The sequence below is a fragment of the Schistocerca serialis genome, chromosome 5 (genome assembly GCF_023864345.2).
Source record: "Schistocerca serialis cubense isolate TAMUIC-IGC-003099 chromosome 5, iqSchSeri2.2, whole genome shotgun sequence".
Taxonomy (NCBI): domain Eukaryota; kingdom Metazoa; phylum Arthropoda; class Insecta; order Orthoptera; family Acrididae; genus Schistocerca; species Schistocerca serialis.
The window spans coordinates 379,489,721-379,511,572 of record NC_064642.1 but is presented as its reverse complement, the minus strand read 5'-3'; the positions used below and the strand labels follow the sequence as shown (position 1 = coordinate 379,511,572).

The 21,852-nt window shown below is 44.6% G+C and overlaps 1 protein-coding gene across 1 annotated transcript in view; it reads left to right on the top strand.

Moving 5' to 3' along the window:
• Positions 1-18,815, top strand: part of LOC126481951 (uncharacterized) — a 107,725-nt gene extending 88,910 nt beyond the window's left edge. The window contains exon 4 of the mRNA XM_050105910.1: positions 18,588-18,815. Within this exon, the coding sequence (XP_049961867.1) occupies positions 18,588-18,815 (228 nt within the window). The remainder of the gene's footprint in view (positions 1-18,587) is intronic.
• The last annotated feature ends 3,037 nt before the right edge of the window (positions 18,816-21,852 follow it).

Here is a 21,852-nt window from a genome sequence, read left to right as displayed (position 1 = left end):
TGAATTACAAATAGTAAATTACTGTGTGAAGCACTTCTCGCTACCATAATAATAGCAGCAGTGCCTCGGGGGAAGTAATTCTGTACACGTCGTCCAGCCAATCTAACTATTACTTCGAATTTATTTCTAAATAATTTTTTAGTGTTATTAGAATATAGTTAATTGTAGTCTAGGTGCCAAGTAAGACTGCGGTTTCAGCAGAGGTTGTTTATTCGTATGAAAGTACTGCAAACACTCTGACCTCGATGTACCCTTTGAGTCTAGAAAATAGACATTGTGGGAGAGAAGTCGTATGTCAAAGCTGGACACCATCGAAGTGCGTCAGCACCAATCCACTAGCAATGTGTCCGGCGCCGGCTAGCTAGGACGTGTTCCCTTCCAAACTCCTTCGTGCACCTAGATGCGAAATGACAAATATTTCTACGCATCATCTCTCAGCTTCGCCAATAGTGTCTGGTAGCCTTACAGACCAACCTAGGTGCGTCCATCTGCGCCCTATGTAAGAAATAATATTCGTTTTGGTCCATTATTTGTAATGGGCTATCAGTCATCTGACTGATTTGATGCAGCCTGTCAGCAATTCGTGTTTCGAGCCAACCTCATAAGAGAAAGAAATGATAATTAAATCAATACCTTAAGCTGTCGACAGGCACTGATATACATCAACGGGGACAGTTGAAAACGTGTGCCCCAACCGGGACTTGAGCCCGGGATCTCCTGCTTACATGGCAGACACTCTATCCATCTTTTTTTTTTTTTTTTTTAGCGTTGGGTTTGGTCGTTGCGGACGTCATATGACATCTGTTAAAGTTTGTTTGTTGATCCTTCCACTCAGTTTTTTATTACAGAGGCCAACCAGCTTTCTGACCGAACACGCTGCGCTACCGTGCCGGCGCCCATCTGGGCCACTGAGGGGACAGAGGAGAGTACGACAGCGGGGATTTATCCCTTGCACGCTCCCCGTGAGACCCACATTCGCAACTTAATGTCCACGCACTACATGCTTAGTGCCCCTGCCCACTGCACTCATTACTCGCGGCAGACAATCTCACCGAGTCCCGTAAGAGTTAGGACAATGCATGTGCATCCGCACAGAAGGAGGTCAGTGGCCGGTTAGCCTTAACTATATGGAGGTGGTGTCTGTTCTTTCGGACTTGTCCGAAAGAACAGATACCGTCTCCATATCATAAGAGAGTACCTCTTGCAGCCTACGTCCTCAATTATTTGTTGTATACAAGTTATTCCCTGATGTCCTAACACACATCCTATCATCCCGCCCCTTCTTCGTGTAAATGGTTTGCACACGTCCTCTTCTCGCCCATATTGCGTAGAGCACCTCATTTTTTTATAACTCTACCTGATTTTCAACATCCTTCTATAGGACCACATCTGAAAGAGCAACGATTTTCTTCTTTTCCGGTTTTACCACACTCCGTGATTCACTTCCATACTATGCTATACTCAAACGTACGTTTTTGGAAATTTCTTCCTGAAATTAAGGCCGATGTCTGATATATGTTCTCCTTGTTTCGTCTGTCTTACGATCTTTTGCTTTCAAGGTAGCAGAATTCCTTCATTTCGTCTAGTTCATGCCCCCCCCCTCCCGTCTTGATGTTAAGTTTCTCGCTAATCTCATTTCTGCTACTCCTCATTACTTTCTTCGATTAAGTTTCAATCCATATTCTGCACTCTTTAGTCTGTTCATTCCGTGCAACCGATGCCGTAATTCTTCTTCATCTTCACTGAAGATAGCAATGTCATCAGCGAATTTTACCACTGACATCCTTGCACCCTCAATTTTAGTCGCACTCCTGAACATTTATTTTATTACCGTCGTTGCTTATGAATAGTAGGCGCGAAAGACTACAGCTCTGTCTTACATGCGCTCTAATTCTAGCGTTTCATTCTTAATTTTCCATTCTTATTGTTTCCTCTTGGTTCTTGTGCATATTGTACATTACACGTCTTTCCCTGTAACTCATACCTGTTTTCCTGAGAATTTCGAACATCTTACACCATGTTACGTCGTGGAATGCTTTGCTAGGTCGACAAATTTTACGAAGGAGTCTTAGTTTTTTGTTCAGTCTAAGTTCCATTATCAAGCTCCACGTTAGAACTGCTTCATTAGCGCCTTCACCTTTCTTAAAACGTAACTACTAGACATCTAACAGAGCTTCAATTTTCTTTATGTTTCTTCTTTACACAGGGTGATTCAGGAGGAATGGTGAATATTCAGGGATGTGACAGGAACAATCTTTCGAAACAAAAAAAGTCGATTAAACATGGGCTCTAAAATGTATGCCTCAAAGAGCTATGAGTATTTCTTCCTCTTCGATACTGTGAAAGCTTTCTGCTTTCATATTGTGGGAGGAATTAGTATGTACCAAAACAAGAAATACTCATCAAGTAAACATGGAGTGTACAACGCATACCTTAAGAGCTATGAGCAATTGATCATCAGAAGAGACGTGTTTCACGGAAGCGAGGATGAACATAGCTCCTAAGAAATGCGCTTTCTAGCCCATGGCCAGCCGCGGTGGTCTCGCGGTTCTAGGCGCTCAGTCCGGAGCTGCGCGACTGCTACGGTCGCAGGTTCGAATCCTGCCTCGGGCATGGATGTGTGTGATGTCCTTAGGTTAGTTAGGTTTAAGTAGTTCTAAGTTCTAGGGGACTGATGACCACAGATGTTAAGTCCCATAGTGCTCAGAGCCATTTGAACCATTTGAGACGGTTCCTTGTTCACATAGCTCGCTTCGTCCAAGACTGGTTTGGTGAGCACGAGGATGATTTGTGCATCTCTGCTGGCCATCACACTCACCAGATCCCAGTATTATTGAGTACTTGTCGTCTGCTTTGGAGAGAACTGTGCGTGACCGATTTTCAACTTTCCATTATTTTGCAGGCGGAATAGAATCAGATTTCCTTGAAAACCATACAAGAGATCTGTTTATCCATTCGGAAATGACTACAAGCTTTTTTGGATGCCAGCACTGTCTTCATTATTCTGACTGTTTTGATGCGGCCCGCCACGAATTTCTACCCTGTACCAACCTCCTCATCTCAGAGTAGCACTTGCAACCTACGTCCACAATGACTTGCTGGATGTATTCCAGTCCCTGTCTTCTTCTACAGATTTTGCCGTCTACAGCTCCCTTTAGTACCATGGAAATTATTCCTTGATGTTTTAACAGATGTCCTATCATCAAATGGCTCTGAGCACTATGGGACTTAACACCTGAGGTCATCAGTCCCCTAGAACTTCGAACTATTTAAACCTAAGGACATCACACACATCCATGCCCGAGGCAGGATTCGAACCTGCGACCGTAGCGGACGCGCGGTTCCAGACTGAAGCGCCTAGAACCGCTCGGTCACAGCGGCCGGCTCCTATCATGCTGTCCCTTCTCCTCATCACTGTTTTCCACATATTCCTTTCCTCTTCTATTCCGCGCAGAATGTTTTCATTCCTTACCTTATCAGTCCACGTAATTTTCAACATTCGTCTGTAGCAACAAATCTCAAATGCTTCGATTCTCATCTGTTCCAGTTTTCGCACCTCCCGTGTTTCACTACCATACAACGCTGTATTCCAGACGCACATTCCCAGAAATTTCTGCCTCAAATTAAGGCCTATGCTTGACACTAGCAAACGTCTGTTGGCCAGGAATGCCCTTTTTGCCAGAGCTAGTCTGCTTTTGATGTCCTCCTTTCTCCGTCCGTCATTGCTTATTTTGCTGCCTAGGTAGCAGAATTCCTTAATTTCATCTACTTCGTGACCATCAATCCTGACGTTAAGCTGCTCGCTGTCCTCATTTCTGCTACTTCTATTACTTTCGTCTTTTTCCATTTACTCTTAATCCATATTATGTAATCATTAGAGTGTTTATTCCATTCAGCAGATTATGTAATTCTCCCTCACTTTCACTCAGGATAGCAATGTCATCAGCGAATCGTATCATAGATATCCTTTCGCCTTGAATTTGAATTGCATTCCTGAACCTTTCTTTTATTTTCGTCATTGCTTCTTCGGTGTGCAGATTGGACAGTAGGGTCAGAAGACTGTATTCCTTACACTCTTTTCAATCCGAGCACTTTGTTCTTGGTCGTTCACTCCTATTATTCCCTCTTGACTCTTGTACATATTGTACACTCCTGGAAATGGAAAAAAGAACACATTGACACCGGTGTGTCAGACCCACCATACTTGCTCCGGACACTGCGAGAGGGCTGTACAAGCAATGATCACACGCACGGCACAGCAGACACACCAGGAACCGCGGTGTTGGCCGTCGAATGGCGCTAGCTGCGCAGCATTTGTGCACCGCCGCCGTCAGTGTCAGCCAGTTTGCCGTGGCATACGGAGCTCCATCGCAGTCTTTAACACTAGTAGCATGCCGCGACAGCGTGGACGTGAACCGTATGTGCAGTTGACGGACTTTGAGCGAGGGCGTATAGTGGGCATGCGGGAGGCCGGGTGGACGTACCGCCGAATTGCTCAACACGTGGGGCGTGAGGTCTCCACAGTACATCGATGTTGTCGCCAGTGGTCGGCGGAAGGTGCACGTGCCCGTCGACCTGGGACCGGACCGCAGCGACGCACGGATGCACGCCAAGACCGTAGGATCCTACGCAGTGCCGTAGGGGACCGCACCGCCACTTCCCAGCAAATTAGGGACACTGTTGCTCCTGGGGTATCGGCGAGGACCATTCGCAACCGTCTCCATGAAACTGGGCTACGGTCCCGCACACCGTTAGGCCGTCTTCCGCTCACGCCCCAACATCGTGCAGCCCGCCTCCAGTGGTGTCCCGACAGGCGTGAATGGAGGGACGAATGGAGACGTGTCGTCTTCAGCGATGAGAGTCGCTTCTGCCTTGGTGCCAATGATGGTCGTATGCGTGTTTGGCGCCGTGCAGGTGAGCGCCACAATCAGGCCTGCATACGACCGAGGCGCACAGGGCCAACACCCGGCATCATGGTGTGGGGAGCGATCTCCTACACTGGCCGTACACCACTGGTGATCGTCGAGGGGACACTGAATAGTGCACGGTACATCCAAACCGTCATCGAACCCATCGTTCTACCATTCCTAGACCGGCAAGGGAACTTGCTGTTCCAACAGGACAATGCACGTCCGCATGTATCCCGTGCCACCCAACGTGCTCTAGAAGGTGTAAGTCAACTACCCTGGCCAGCAAGATCTCCGGATCTGTCCCCCATTGAGCATGTTTGGGACTGGATGAAGCGTCGTCTCACGCGGTCTGCACGTCCAGCACGAACGCTGGTCCAACTGAGGCGCCAGGTGGAAATGGCATGGCAAGCCGTTCCACAGGACTACATCCAGCATCTCTACGATCGTCTCCATGGGAGAATAGCAGACTGCATTGCTGCGAAAGGTGGATATACACTGTACTAGTGCCGACATTGTGCATGCTCTATTGCCTGTGTCGATGTGCCTGTGGTTCTGTCAGTGTGATCGTGTGATGTATCTGACCCCAGGAATGTGTCAATAAAGTTTCCCCTTCCTGAGACAATGAATTCACGGTGTTCTTATTTCAATTTCCAGGAGTGTATATTACTCGTGTCTCTCTGTAGCTTACCCTATTTTTCTCAGAATTTTGAGCATTTTGCACGATTTTACATTGTCGAGCGCTTTTTCCACGTCAACATATCCTATGAACGTCTCTTGATTTTTCTTTAGTCTTTCTTCCATCGCCAGAGTCAAACTGATCGTCATCTAACACTTCCTCAATTTTTACCGAAGTCAGATGATATGTAACCAGATTTTACACACCAACGTGAACAGTCGATCTTCCCCCAATGATTTTAAGAATTCTCATGCAATGTTGCCTAAGCCTTTTTGCCTTATTCGATCGTAAGTCCTACAAAGCTCTCTTAAATTCAGATTGTAATACTGGATTCCCAATCTCTTCTAAATCGACTCCTGTTACTTCTTCTGTCACATTAGACAAATCTTCCCCCTCATCACAACTGCTTTTTATTTCATCGAAGCTTCTTTTGACTTTCCTATGTGCTCAGTCAGTCCTTCCGACAATCATATCTTTTTCGTCTTCTTCGTATTTTTGATGCAGCCGTTTCTTCTTGGCTTCCTAGCACTTCGTATTTATTTTAGTCCTCAGCGAGTTGTATTTCTTTATTCCTGAATTTCCCTGAACATTTTTTATTTCTTTCTCTTTTCGATCAACTGAGGTATTTCTTCTGTTACGAATAGTTTCTTGGTAGTTACCTTCTTTGTACCAATGGTTTCCTTTCCGTCTTCTGTGATTGCCCTTTTTAGAGATGGCCATTCCTCTTCAGCTGTACTGCCTACTGAGCTATTCCTAATTACTACATCTATAGCCTTTGAGAAATTCAACCGTATCACGTCATTCCTTAGTACTTCCGTATCTCACTTCTTTGAGTATTGATTCTTCCTGACTAATCTCTTAAACTTCAGCCTACTGATCATCACTGCGGCTTCTCCCCCGTCGGAGGTTCGAGTCCTCCCTCGATCATGGGTGTGTGTGTTGTCCTTAGGGTAAGTTAGTTTAAGTTAGATTAATTAGTGCCTAAGCCTAGGGACCAATGACCTCAGCAGTTTGGTCCCATAGTCCTTACCGCAAATTTTCATTACTTCATCACTACTACATTGTGTTCTGAGTGTGTTATCTGCTCCTGGGTACGCATTGCAGTCCAATATATGATTTGGGAATGTCTATTTGATCACGATGTAATATAACTGAAACCTTCCAGTATCACCTGGTCTTTTCCGAGTATACCCCATCCTCTCGTGATTCTCAAACAGAGTAGTCGCTATTACTAGCTGAAATGTATTACACAACTCAATTAGTCTTTCTCCCCTCTCATTCCTTGTTCCAACCCCATATTATCCTGTAACGTTTTCTTCTGCTCTTTTCTCTACAACTGCATTCCAGTCCCTCATGACTATTAGATTTTCATCTCCCTTTACATAGTGTATTACCCTTTCACCATCCTCATGTACTTTCTCTGTCTCTTCATCTTCAGCTTACGATGTCGGCATGTATACCTGAACTATCGTAAACAAAATCATGCTGAAGAAGGTCGCTTGCAACAGGGACCGAAACGTCGGTAGCTTTATATATATATTGACAATGCGGGCACAAATCCCGAAAATTTTTATTGAATATCGTTTTTGGTTTGATGTGTTTCTGGTAAGGACAGCCATATCACTAATTGTTCACAGCAAAGTACTCTCTGCCCTACCTTCCTATTCATAGCAAATCGCACTCCCATTATATCATTTTCTGCTGCTGTTGATATGACCCTATACTCATCTGACCGGAAATCCTGGTCTTCTTTCCTTTTCACTTCACTGTCCCCTACTATATTTAGATTGAGTCTTTTCATTTCCCTTTTCAGATTTTCTAGCTTCCCTAACAAGTTTAATCTTCTGACATACAACACCCGGTTCGTAGAAGGTTATCCTTTAGTTGGTTATTCAATCTCTTGGTCACCTCCCCGTTGGCAGTCCTCTCTCGGACATCCGGATGTGTGACTATTCCGGAATCTGCTGCCAATGGAGAGATCATTACGACACTTTTTCATTTACAGACCACATGTCCTGTGGATACACGTTATGTCTCTTTACTGCAGTGGTTTCCAATGCCTTCTCCATCCTCATGCCTCAGATCATTGCTGATTCATCTGTCTTTAGAGGCAGTTTCCCACCCTATGGGCAAGAGAGTGCCCTGAACCTCTGCCCGCTCCTCGGCCCTCTTTGACAAGGCCGTTGACAGAATGAGGGTGGCTTCTTGTGCCGGAAGTCTTCGGTCACTAACGCTGATAATTAATCAAAATTTAAGCTGTGGCATGTTTCGAACTCGGGGGCGAAGCCGTTTTGATTACTAATCAAAGACGCTACTCTCGTATTTTATTTCTTTATATCTCCTTATTGTTCGTTGCATTTGTTCGGTGCGGACATCCCATGACAACCGTCCAATTTCGTCGTTGATCCAGCCATTCAGTTTTTTTATTACAGAGGGCGGCTAATCCTCTGACCGAACACGCTGAGCTACCGCGCCGGCGACCTCTAGAACGCGGGTGCCTCTCGAGACCGTATAAGACGTGTTAATGTGTTGTCGTTTTGGTGTTCCCATATCCCTTCTAACTTGGCGTGGAGCCAGGCAGTGTGTCTGCTACATGGAGCACCGCTGTCGGTGTAAAGCGGCAGAGTGGAGCGCCGTTGGAGGTGCGATCTGACAAAGTTTGTCGTCTGCCTAGCTATCGTTATAGTTGTTAGATTTATTTGTTGTTGTGGTCTTCAGTCCTCAGACTGGTTTGATGCAGCTGTCCATGCTACTCTATCCTGTGCAAGCTTCATCATCTCCCAGTACTTACTGCAACCTACAACCTTCTGAATCTGCTTAGTGTATTTATCTCTTGGTCTCCCTCTACTAGTTTTACCCTCCACGCTGCCCTCCAATGCTAAATTTGTGATCCCTTGATGCCTCAGAACATGTACTACGAACCGGTCCCTTCTTCTAGTCTAGTTGTGCCACAAACTCCTCTTCTCCCCAATTCTATTCAATACCTCCTCATTAGTTATGTGATCTACCCATCTAATCTTCAGCATTCTTCTATAGCACCACATTTCGAAAGCTTCTATTCTCTTCTTGTCTAAACTATTTATCGTCCATGTTTCACTTCCATACATGGCTACACTCCATACAAATACTTTCAGAAACGAATTCCTGACACTTAAATCAATACTCGATGTTAACAAATTTCTCTTCTTCAGCAACGCTTTCCTTGCCATTGGCAGTCTACATTTTATATCCTCTCTACTTCGACCATCATCAGTTATTTTGCTCCCTAAATAGCAAAACTCCTTTACTACTTTAAGTGTCTCATTTCCTAATCTAATTCCCTCAGCATCACCCGACTTAATTCGACTACATTCCATTATCCTCGTTTTGCTTTTGTTGATGTTCATCTTATATCCTCCTTTCAAGACACTGTCCATTCCGTTCAACTGCTCTTCCAAGTCCTTTGCCGTCTCTGGCAGAATTACAATGGCATCGGCGAACCTCAACGTTTTTATTTCTTCTCCATGGATTTGAATACCTACTCCGAATTTTTCTTTTCTTTCCTTTACTGCTTGCTCAATATATAGATTAAATCACATCTGGGAGAGGCTGCAACCATGTCTCACTCCCTTCCCAACCACTGCTTCCCTTTCATGTCCCTCGACTCTTATAACTGCCATCTGGTTTCTGTACAAATTGCAAATAACCTTTCGCTCCCTGTATTTTACCCCTGCCACCTTCAGAATTTGAAAAAGAGTATTCCAGTCACTATTGTCAAAAGCTTTCTCCAAGTCTACAAATGCTAGAAACGTAGGTTTGCCTTTTCTTAATCTTTCTTCTAAGGTAAGTCGTAAGGTCAGTATTGCGTCACGTGTTCCAACATTTCCACGGAACCCAAACTGATCTTCCCCGAGGTCGGCTTCTACTAGTTTTTCCATTCGTCTGTAAAGAATTCGCGTTAGTATTTTGCAGCTGTGACTTATTAAACTGATAGTTCGGTAATTTTCACATCTGTCAACACCTGCTTTCTTTGGGATTGGAATTATTATATTCTTCTTGAAATCTGAGGGTATTTAGCCTGTCTCATACATCTTTCTCACCAGATCGTAGAGTTTTGTCATGACTGGCTCTCCCAAGGCCGTCAGTAGTTCTAATGGAATGGGGGACAGAAATACAGTAGAAGAAGAATGGGTAGCTGTAAGGGATGAAGTAGTGAAGGCAGCAGCGTATCAAGTAAGTAAAAAGACGAGGACTAGTAGAAATCCTTTGGTAACAGAAGAAATATTGAATTTAATTGATGAAAGGAGAAAATATAAAAATGCAGTAAAGGAAGCAGGCAAAAAGGAATACAAATGCCAGAAAAATGAGATCGACAGGAAGTGCAAATTGGCTATGCAGGATGGCTAGAGGACAAATGTAAGGATGTAGAGGCTTATCTCACTAGGGGTAAGATAGATAGTGCTTGCAGGAAAATTAAAGAGACCTTTGGAGAAAAGAGAACCACTTGTATGAATTTATTTATTTATTTATTGCTGTACATCTGACACTGTCGTCTTTTGAATCTAAGGAGGGTCGTTATGTTCTATACATTCCAAATTTCCTTAAGTTTGACGTAGAATATGCAGGGTGGTCAGAAACAGTCTGGAAAGTTTGTAAGGCTGATGCGGGGTAGGCCGTCCTGCAAAATAGAGGTTAAGAAAAAATTCGGTACGTTGCGCCGTTTCCGAATTAATTAGCACTGGAGTTATTCAATCAGGCCGTTGTACGCACAAATTCGAGCGACCTGCCAGAGACGGTGTCGCCAAACGTGTTCTTCATTTGAGTTGCTAAATCTGAACAAGAGAGCGATGCAGAAATTGGTCACTGGACGGTAGTAAAGATCGAACCCGAGCCAAAGGCTGAGCAGTCCAGTGCTCTGTCACATGCGCTGTGAGAACAACTGACCTTAGTGTTATCTGGCGGGCCCCGCTAATTAATTAGGAAACGGCGCTACATTTCGAATTTTTTACTTAGCAACTGTTTCTCAGCAAAACCTACCTGCAACACCCCAGCGAGCTTCTCAGATTGTTTCTGTCCAGATTGTATAATATTAAAAAACTACAGCTAAATTCTTCTGCTATGTTATAAAAAATGTGGAAATGAAAGAACGAAAGAAGAGTGAAGTAAAAGTGAATGAATAACCCACCACTACAGGGCCTTCCGTCCCTATTCGGTTACAATAGTAATCAGTAATCTTGGAATTGCTAAGGATTGTTCACCATGCAATTCTCTATATCTTAATTTATACCTATACCAAACTACGTCGAAATAATCCTGCATAGTTCAGCAGCATTCAAGCCTTCGAATTACCATCTGGGTTACTACGAATATTTTTTTGTGCAGTTTGAACACCTGAGCGCTCGAAATGGACACGTTATATCATTAATTAAGCTACTGATCAGCATCCGGTTACGACTTATCACCATCTCCTTCCGAACTTAGAAATCCCGATGAGTTTTTTCCTCTGTTCAGTTCTTTAATTTCTTCTGGACGTTATACTGCTGCAGCTGTTCTTCTTGTACATCTGATCTTAACCCATTTGTTTGCAGCCTGTAATTCATCATGACTACTGCTGTATTCCATGCTGTAAAACTGATACTACAGCCCTCTTGATATTCTATTGGCAGCAGACTTAAATAACTTCCATCCTTTCGTATACCGACCTGTACTTTCGAAGTTCAAGTCATTCAGTCCGCTCCGCTATTCTTTTTTGTGTAAATTACAGTGAAGCTCCCCATGTTCAAACGCCCATGTTTCTCCACAACTGCATAGAGCTGTTGGCCGTCTCCTTATTCCAAGTCATGTCCAGTAAAGAAGTGCATCGTTCCCTTTGTTGGGTCATTTAGACAGGCCCGTAGTCTCTCTTGAACACTTGGGAAAAAGTTACACACAGTGGCCAGAAAGTCGCTATACATGTACCATCATTTCATTGTAAAATTAATTACGTAGTTCCCTGTCCAGAACGTCTGTATGTGCACGACTGTAATCCGTGCACATCTTGATAAGCCTCTACGTCCTTCCACACATCCGCTTCAGCAGAAAATTCCAAGTTCTGCAGCACACGTTCTGGCTTACACGCAGAGTTAACGTATCACTGACACACTATCTTCAGCACATGTTTCCGTTCGGGTTGTTGGACGACAATAGCGGGGAACAACCAAAATACTTCCCAGACAAAAAGCTTTCTTCGCCCACGTGATCAAAGTCTGGCTCCTTGCTAAATAATTCACGGAACCCATCCGCCACCGTGTTATTTATTAGTTATTGGGCTTCCGTTCATGGACCCCACAGACTTGTCAATAAGCGCTGCCACAAACTGTAGTCGCCGATATCTGCCACTGTTCATCAGTCACTGAAAGACGAATAATGAACTATTCAACACGCACACTTTGTTCTTCTCCCCGAGTAATCACGTGGCAGTCACGTTGCAAGTCATCAGAGGAGTACTGTTGCCATATCAGTCAAGAGGATTAGAGGTTCCAATCTTAAATCGCTAACCATTTTACACTGATATATAAATTTAGTTCAAATGTTAAGGAACTTTCTGGGCACCCTGTACATACGTCTACTGGTGGTCCTACCGTTTCAGTTGCGCTGCTGGAGTGTTTATTAAATGGGTGACGACTGCTGTGTTCAGCTTGTGTGGCGATGTTTTGACTGCCGCATCTTTAACGCCTCCTTATTAGATTAATGCAGAGATTCAACCTTGCAACTCTTGTGATTTATCTCTGGATTCAGTTATGATGGCCCTATTCCTCCTCGGTATCAAACTTCTTTGTTACTTGCAGTTTTCTAAAAGTGAAACAAAACACTATTTCGCTACTTAAATAAAGTGTAGATTGGTTCCAGTTAACTATTTATACTGTCGCAAACTTTTATAAATGGTTACACGTTACATGGGAAGTTACTACTCCCAGAACCAACTAATAATTGCTGTATCAAAGACATCACATTAACATATCTGTGAATAATATATATCAACAATCGCTTATTTATATCACATTCGTCTTCCTTGGTGCCGTAGATCTTCCGTGGTACGAGAACTCCTCCTTCATTCCATCTTGCTGCTCAGAGATTACAAATGCTCTCCAGCTGGTAGACTCCGCACCTGTTGAGTAATCCTTTTCCACAGTATATGGCCCGTTGTCTACAAACTAATTATGACCACGCATATCTTTACTCTGAGCTCTATATTTGACAATGTGGTACATGCCCTTCCATGAATGGTACGGATCACAACAATGTCTGTAAAGCTCTTTTTATATTATTTTAGTCATTTTGCGACTATAGAATTCGAATATGGGAGCTTTTCATAGGGGACATGCTCTGTTATGAAACAAACCTGATCATGAGCCTGATGCGAACAAAAATCTCATATACTTTCCAGATGTCAAAGTACGCCAGTTACGAAATGGAAAATGTCATTTTTAAATAACAACAGCAGAAATCAATGTTACTTCTTTTTATTATTTCCGTAGAACATAACACTCCCCACAACAAAGCCTAGGCTCATCCACTATTGTATCAACAGTTAAGCTCATTTTACATTCATTCTGAAGTAACCATAGATGTATTACATTTCCACAATAATTTAACAGGTTATGAGTGACAACTAGCAAATGGTCTCCCATAGAAATTACTGATTATCAAGACGATACCGTCTCGTCCACAACTTCTATAAATTTTAAACCGAATCACTGAAATACTTTTACTCTATGAATAGAGTAATGTTTTCAACTTTTATTCACATTTTGTAGCAAATTCTTCCGACCATTTATTTGCGACGCGGCTGCGCGCGACCGCTCCGTATGTAAACCTCACAAGGACTTTCTGCACACAAACTTAGCGCGTGACCAGTAGCTCTTGCGCATTGTTGACGATAAATGCAAGGGTGGTTTGATAAGTCTGGTAAATTTCCTTGAAACAACGGAACATTTTGTTGTGCCTTCATGGTTGGTAAGCTTGATTATTCCAAGGATCGTATAAAGAATTTCAACAATTTGCAGTGTACAGTTCATTGTTGACAGCCGTCTGAATTGATCAGTATGTCGACTGCGACTGAAGATGGAGAAACAGAGTTTCGTGCTGTTCTTAAACATTGTAATTTGAAGGGTTGGACTGCCACTCAAATCGAAACAGAGATGAATTTCTCGCGGACTCTGTAGTATCATTGAAGACCATTTACTTCTGGATTAATGAATTTATATGTGGTCGGACAAGCACCGAATACGAAAGCCGCTCTGTTGAACAACGAAGGAAACCAATGACGAAATTCATCATATGGTAATGCAACATTGCCGAATAAAAATTAGTGAGATTTCTGAGAATGTAGGCATGTCAACTCAGCGAAAAAGCGCATCCGGCACAACATTTCAACACAGTAGTGGGCGATGCTTAATCGAAATCCGCAAGAATTTTTCACCAATTTGTGTCATCGAATCCTGGATCCATCGTCACACTAGAATCAAAATAACAGTCAAAACAATGGACAAAGGCAGATGAAAGTGGGTAAGGTGGTGGCCACTGCTTTTGGGGTTCCCAAGAAATGATCTTCATAAATTACTTGGAAAAAGGCATAACCGTAAGTGGACCTTTTGATGCTTCATTGTTGGGGCGTTTGAAACTTGCTTTGGCTGAATAAGGCCAAGGTTTTTACCCAAAAAAGTGCTCTTTCACCAGTATAAAGCACCATCCTACACATTAACGATAACAATGGCGAAAGTGCAAGAATTGGGCTTTGAATTAGTTCCTCATCGGCCCTATCACCATACTTAGTAATAAGAACATTGGCCACAACATCTTGGTAGATGATTGTTACAGTGTCTGTATGTTTGTCAGTTATATTTCTTCATATGGCTTATCAAGCCAATGGCAGCACGGCATCTCTTGCTGCATTTATGGCAAGTATATCTAGTTGCTGAGACAGGAGCAGTGGTAGCAATGCGAAACTTTCTCTGCCTTAATCTGTCTAACAAGCCTTTGTCATGCTTCGACGTTCCAAATGGTTCAAATGGCTCTGAGCACTATGGGACTTAACATCTGCGGTCACCACTCCCCTAGAACTTAGAACTACTTAAACCTAACTAACCTAAGGACGTCACACACATCCATGCCCGAGGCAGGATTCGAACCTACGACCGTAGCGGTCACGCGGTTCCAGACTCCGACGTTCCAGATGATATATCATTACGCCACTCTGGCCTCATGCTAGTCCATGTCTCCCATCTGTTGGTGATGATGCCAAACCTCTCTATATCTCGTTTACGGGAGACCTTGAACCTCAATACAGGACGTTCTACTCTTCTTTTAGCTGTAGAAATCTCTCTAAGCGTCACCTCAGGTGATAATCTCTCAGGGTCCATACGGTAGACGTGTCCCAGCCAGCGGAGTCGTCTCTGCTTCAAGACAGCTGAAAGGCTGTTACAGATAGTTTTAGATACTACTGCTCCTTCCACGTTAGTCTGAGGATGGATCTCAGGCACTGCATGTGGAAAGCATTAAGGCGACGTTTTTGTTTGGCGTAAGTAGTCCATGTTTCCGACGCATTCAAAAGGATGGAGAGAACCCAAGCTTGACGTACAAGAATTTTGGTGGTCGAAGAGAGTTTGTTATTTTTCCAAACACTTGTAGAGAGCTTGCCAAAAGTTGTCGCAGCTCTTAGAATGCGAGCATCAGTCTTCTCGTCAACAGAAGTGTTTGATTCTATAGTGGATTCAAAATAGCAGAAGTTATCCACGACTTGCAGAATAGTTCCATCTATTGTGATATGCAAACGTGTATTAGCACCCTGAACCATGATTAAGATCTTCCTGCTGTTTACACTCATCGAAAATAGGGCATCCGTGACTAAATCGTGATACTAGCTCTTGCAGCTCTTCTGCAGAGTTCGCAACAATTGCAGCGTCATCACCATACAGGAGTTCACGAGCGATTATCTCGTAGCGCTTTGTCTTACTTTTCAGAAGACTGACGTTGAAGAGCCTTCCATCTTTCCTAGTATGCAGGTGTACCGAAACACTGCGATTCTCAAAAGCCATTTGGAGCAGAGCCGAGAAGAAAATTTCGAAAAGTGTAGGTGCCAACACACAGCTTTGTCTTACGCCAAAGTCCATGTTGAAGTGTTTAGATGTACTACCACTGAAGATTACAGAGCCATGCGTATTGTCATGAACAGGCCTTATTAACGACAACATAGTTTGTGGACATCAAATTTTTTTCGGTATGCTGTAGAGTCCCGCCCTACTGGAGGTGTGAAAGGCTTTGTTGAGATCGACAAAAGCCACATATAATGACACGCCATCTTCGTAGCACTTTTCTTGTAGCTGATGCAAGGTGAATGTCATGTCACTTGTGTATCTGCCAGCTCGAAATCCGCACTTTCAATCAGGGTAGACCCGAGGAGCCAAAGTTTGCAGTCTTTTGAGGATTATCCTCGCATGCATCTTTCAAGTAATGCTCAGACGAGATACTCCTCTACAGTTGTTACAGTCACCTCTGTCGCCTTTTCCGTTATAGACTGTTACGAAATTTGCATCTCGCATGCCTTGAGGTATTGTGCCTTCTTCCCAGAACTGCAGGAGAATTTGTTACAAACACAGTCAAGTTTGATTATTTCAGCCGGTAAGCTACCACGGCCTTTATTTACTCTTGCCTAGCTTTAGACTTTTAAGTGTGAGAGATTTTAAAATCACCATACTTAGTCCCAAGTGATTTCTTCCTGTTCGCTAACTTCAAAATTTGGATTGATGGGAAGAAATTTTCACCAAATGAGGAAGTGATAGTTGCAGCCAACGAGTATTTTGAAGATTTTAATGGGACCAATTTTTCTGATGTGATGAAAAAGCTGGAGGATCACTGAACCAAATGCGTATCTCTGAAAGGAGACCATGTTGAGAAGTAAGATGAGTTGTTTATGAAACAAACATTTACTTTTGCTTTTTTACCAGACTTATCAAACCACCCTCGTAGCAAGACGACTTCCCCTCCAGAGAAAAAGCGCGCCCAACTTCGAAAATTGGAGAAGCCAGAAATGAGTAGGGAGTACGATATGACTAACTCGTAACACCTCAGATAGCAGTACTCCGTGCACGCCTTTCATCTGTTCTCCAGGCCAAGAGCTGAATTTGGTAACTTAAGTTTATCTGTATAATCACTTGCACTCGGTAGAGTCTGCCTGGACTTAAGCAGTGGCGCTCTGCTCTGTGGAGGATGAACATTAATAATTCCGAAGGACCGGTGAGACGGATTTCTGGCTGGAAATGGAGGAGAAAAGGTCCTATGTACATGTGTCGGAGACTGCATCGTTGCCACGGTAGGTGGCGCTGACGAGTGTGTGACGACGTGCCGTGTGTTCCTTGTGTGCTGCAGGCTGTGTGATTGACGCAGCATAGTGTAAACAGCAGAATGGTCCGATACTCATGTCGGGAACAAACCGAGATGGTGTTTGTGCGCGGCCGAGATGGAACGGTCGAGAGGCAGCACGACTATGCCAAAACAAATACCCTCACAGACACCAACTGCATCGCGCAACATTTCAAGCCCTTTTCGGGTTTTTGTGGTCGTGGGCCCTTTCAGACAGACAAACGTGCAGGGAGACGGCGGACTGTGATGTTATGACAGATGGCCACTTGTTACGACTTCTGCACCTCTTGTTATGGCCGTTTGCTACTTGTTAGCAGCAGACACAGTGGCTGTGCCAAAGACTGAGACGGCGTGGAGTTTTATAATTATTTATTGAACTTTCTTTACAATTTCTCCCTCGTCGTTGCTGCGCAGCCCTGCGGATCCCTCCGCCTGGCTGCTGCTGTGTAGATTCTCCGACAATGCGCGCAATGTGCGCCGCCGATCGCACTCGGGAGCCTCAGGCCACCAGTGCTCCGCTGAAGCCAGGATGCCCTGTGGTTGAGATGAACTCGTCGCCGCTCTGCAGCCGCGTCGCCGTGAGGCCAGCTGCCGACGCCTACTGCACCGGCGGCTGGGAAGCCGTCAGTCGCGATGTCCGCGAGGTCCCGTCATGGACGGACCATGCGGCGTGCCGGGTTTGCCGTGAAGTCCGGGCGTCAGTCCCCGGCGGCGCCGCGCTGCGGCCGGTCCTGCTGGAAGTTCTCGCTGTAGTTAGTCAGCCATGGTGCCGACCGAACTCGGGCCGACCTCCAGAGCTGAAGTTGACATCTGCAGCTAACGGATGACTCCTGTGAGCTGGAACAGACTTCCGGAATCGTCACCTACGAAGATTGAATATTCGGACACGGACCACGTCCGTCCTCAGATCCGAACTGCTTCCTAATGGCTTCTGTCCGTTGATGCATGCGCTCCACTATTTATATCCGGCAGGAGGACGTTTTTCCCCCTCAGTGGTAGCTTTTTGTTATTACTCCTGCAGTATATTGCTGCGTAACTTAGCGTGCTGGCCCCACTTCCCCTTACTCAGCACTCTCCACGCTTCGCTCGGCGCTCGGTCTGTGTGCGTCCTTGTCTGTTGGTAGACTGCTGTTGTTAGCAAGGCTATCTGTCCCGCACTTACTTCGCAATGCCGCAATCGCCGGCTGCCTCTGTTTTCCCATTCTCCACTGCGTGAAGCAACGCTTACTACATGTGGCCGCAACAGTAAGTAGACCAGATGTTGAGGCTCTGGTTGTACACTGATGTTGATACGAACCGTAGTACAAGCTCCAGACCAGTGGCCCACCAACATGGTGTAAGCCAGAGAACGATTATGTGTATTCTCTACTGTCCCTATCAGCTGCATACCCCTGGAGGGTGCTTTGAATATGTCCTGGGACACAGATGCGATACGGATTTCTACTGTGTTCTGGGACGATCTATTGTTGCGCGCTCACGGTCTGTTTCAGGACAAATGTTCACAGGACCTTTTTCCTTATTTTCTAGTCAGAAATGCGGACCTACAGTTTTTTGCTTTTATTAATGTTCACCCTGTATACAGCGCGGGGCTTTGTTTCCATAATGTCCTCGTACTGCGGCAGTGCGACGGCAGCGGGGACGCGACCGAGCGGCGCGTGCTCTGCGGGCTGGCCCTGGCGCTGCTGGAGCTGCGGCTGTCGGCGGAGTGCGTGGGCGGCGTGGGGCAGCTGCGGGCGGCGGCCGAGGCGCTGTCCGGCCTGAGCGCGGCGCTGCACGAGCACGGCCGCAGCCAGCTGCTGCTGCAGCTGCACCTCGTCCGCGAGGTGCTGGACGCGCCCTTCGGCTCGTGACCGGCGGCAGCCTGCCGCTGCCCGAGGGGGCCGGCGTCGTTACCCAGACTGCCGACCGGCAGTGCGTCACTACACCTCTGTACAAAAGTTAAATGCAGAGCGGCCGTTCTGAAATATGGCCACTTCCGGAATCCGTAGCGAGGCGCACATTTGTGTATGATAAGTGCAAATTCTCATGCTCCAGTCTCTCGTCTTTCACTGTCTCTGACGCAATAATTCTTCCACAATCCGTGCATATTCATTGTTGTAGTAACACCGATCACGTCTGGTAGAGCTTCACAGTTGTAGTAAAACTGAAATCAAAGTATACTCTATTCCACATACCCGTTCACAACAAATTTAAGATATATCCCGATTTCATCTCATGCTCACAGTAATAAAATCATGTGTACGAGAAATGTTGTTTCTTATTTATATAACAGCTTTCAAAAAGTTTCTATTTGAGAGCGTTACTACAGCGTTATAAGAGTCGAGGGGCATGAAAGGGAAGCAGTGGTTGGGAAGGGAGTGAGACATTGTTGTAGCCTCTCCCCGATGTTATTCAATCTGTATATTTAGCAAGCAGTGAAGGAAACAAAAGAAAAATTCGGAGTAGGTATTAAAATCCATGAAGAAGAAATAAAAACTTTGAGGTTCGCCGATGACATTGTAATTCTGTCAGAGACAGCAAACGACTTGGAAGAGTAGTTGAACGGAATGGACAGTGTGTTGAAAGGAGGATATAAGATGAACATCAACAAAAGCAAAACGAGGATAATGGAATGTAGTCGAATTAAGTCGGGTGATGCTGAGGGAATTAAATTAGGAAATGAGACACTTAAAGTAGTAAAGGAGTTTTGCTATTTGAGGAGCAAAATAACTGATGATGGTCGAAGTAGAGAGGATATAAAATGTAGACTGGCAATGGCAAGGAAAGCGTTTCTGAAAAAGAGAAATTTGTTAACATCGATTATTGATTTAAGAGTCAGGTGGGTAGATCACATAACTAATGAGGATGTATTGGATAGAATTGGAGAGAAGAGAAATTTGTGGCACCACTTGACTAGAAGAAGGGATTGGTGTCGTAATGCAAAAGTTACGCCAACTCGACGAGCCGCCCTATAGTCCCGATGTCTCCTCATGCGATTATCACGCCTTCCGTCTCTTAAAAAATGCCTTGAAGGGCAGAGAAGCCCTGTCGAACTTCTTCACGCAGCATGGCACGGTGTTTTACCAAATGGTTATCGTCGACCTGGTGCATCGCTGGGATGACTGCCTCAGTGCTCACTGCGATTTTGCCTGCTCGGCAGACCGACTCTGGACTCTACGGCCTTCCAACTGAAACTTTTTGATCGGCCCTTATACTGTAGATTTGGTAATGTTTTTCATGGCGACATGGAACAACAAGTGGTTAGCGTCGCCTGCGAGGTATAATTTACTAACAAACGATTTAGAACGTAAGTTACAACTATCGATTATGCCACCACTTCTCATGGTCTCGCGGCGCTCTTTTTACTGTTACATCATTTCCTATACCGTCACGGCGAGGGAGGGTTAGCAGCAATGCGTTGCCGCTTTTCAGTAGACAGCATTTATAAAATAAACAAGCAGACGTGTTAAAAAGTTTTAAAATAGAAACATGTACATCTTTTAAATTTTTTAAAAATAGGCTGCTGTATTTTGAAAATTGAAAGCGAGATATTTCTTTCTTCATTGAAATGATCAACTGCTGATGGTCTTTAAACAAATGCACGTTTCACTGGACTGCGTTGGTCGAAGTGAGTAGTAGGTGAGCAGAGCTATGTGTGTGTGTAAAGTATGTGGCATAAAAAAGTTGCGGAGAAAAATTCTGGACCGAGGATTTTGGAAGGGGGGGGGGGGCGGTGGGAAATGAGAGGAGAGTGATGAGGGGCCCTGACGTGGAGAGGAATAGGACTGTTCTTTTGAAGCTGGAAGGATGGACAAATCTCTGGACTGATTTATCGGTCAATTAGGGCGATGCGGTTAAAGTTTCCATGGGACAGGATGTGGGGATGTGCTGGTACAAGCACGGCAGAGTACGAGGATTCATAATCGTGGATCAAACGATAGAGTGGTTGATGTAAAGTTTTCGGAAAGCACAGAAATCCGAAGGTGGGAGAGGAGAAGCGGCGGCGGGGGCGGGGGGTATTAAGCCAACACAGCCTCATATTAGGGGATGATAGACGGATACGGAATTCGAGGCGGAGTACATGGAGCTCCAGGATTTGAAGAGTGTAGTAAAATTTTAGTAGAGAGAAAATCCAGGTGACATTTGAGTAAGACAGGATTGATCATATGAAGGCTTTTTAGGTGTGGAGGGATGCAGTCTCCTTGTTTGGTCTGTTACTACTAACTGCTTTAGTCTACTGCAGGTTTTGTTGGATGATTATTACGAGCGGCTCGCATGTTAGTTTACTGTCATGGAAAAGGCCGAGATATTTTAGCGCGTTAATAAACTGGATAGGACGGTTGCAAATGGTGAGGTGGGAGTAAATGGGATGGAATCTGCAGGAGGCTCACTCTATAATTACTGCCTGCTTCTTGGAAGGTTTTTTTTTTTTTTTTTTTCGAGGAGGCACTGGCTGCACCAGGAGGTAAAGCAGCATCCTGTGTTAGAATAATCTTTTTGCACACTGTTTAAAGCAGTCTGCATGAAAAATTATAGTTGTTATAATGTAGAGTTAAAACAGCACATATGAGAGCAGAGAACCAGTAATCTTAACCAGCCATTTACAAATGCGAAGACACTCCTTATTGTGGCTGTAGGGAAGGAGCGCGGTGTCAGTTACTACATGAGTTACTGTTGAAACGTCCCCTTTGAACAATTATACATGACTGTGCTTAAACTGACACACAATATTTTGTTAGCGCAACGCAATCTGACTTTCAAAATTCCCTACAAAAGAATGGCCCTGACTAACATTAAACTATACCTTTCACAAATCACTTACCTCACAAAAATCTTCGCTGCTCAAGCTACTGCAATACAGCGAGCGCCACTACTGCCAGCTAAATAAAAGATTCAAACTATGGAAGG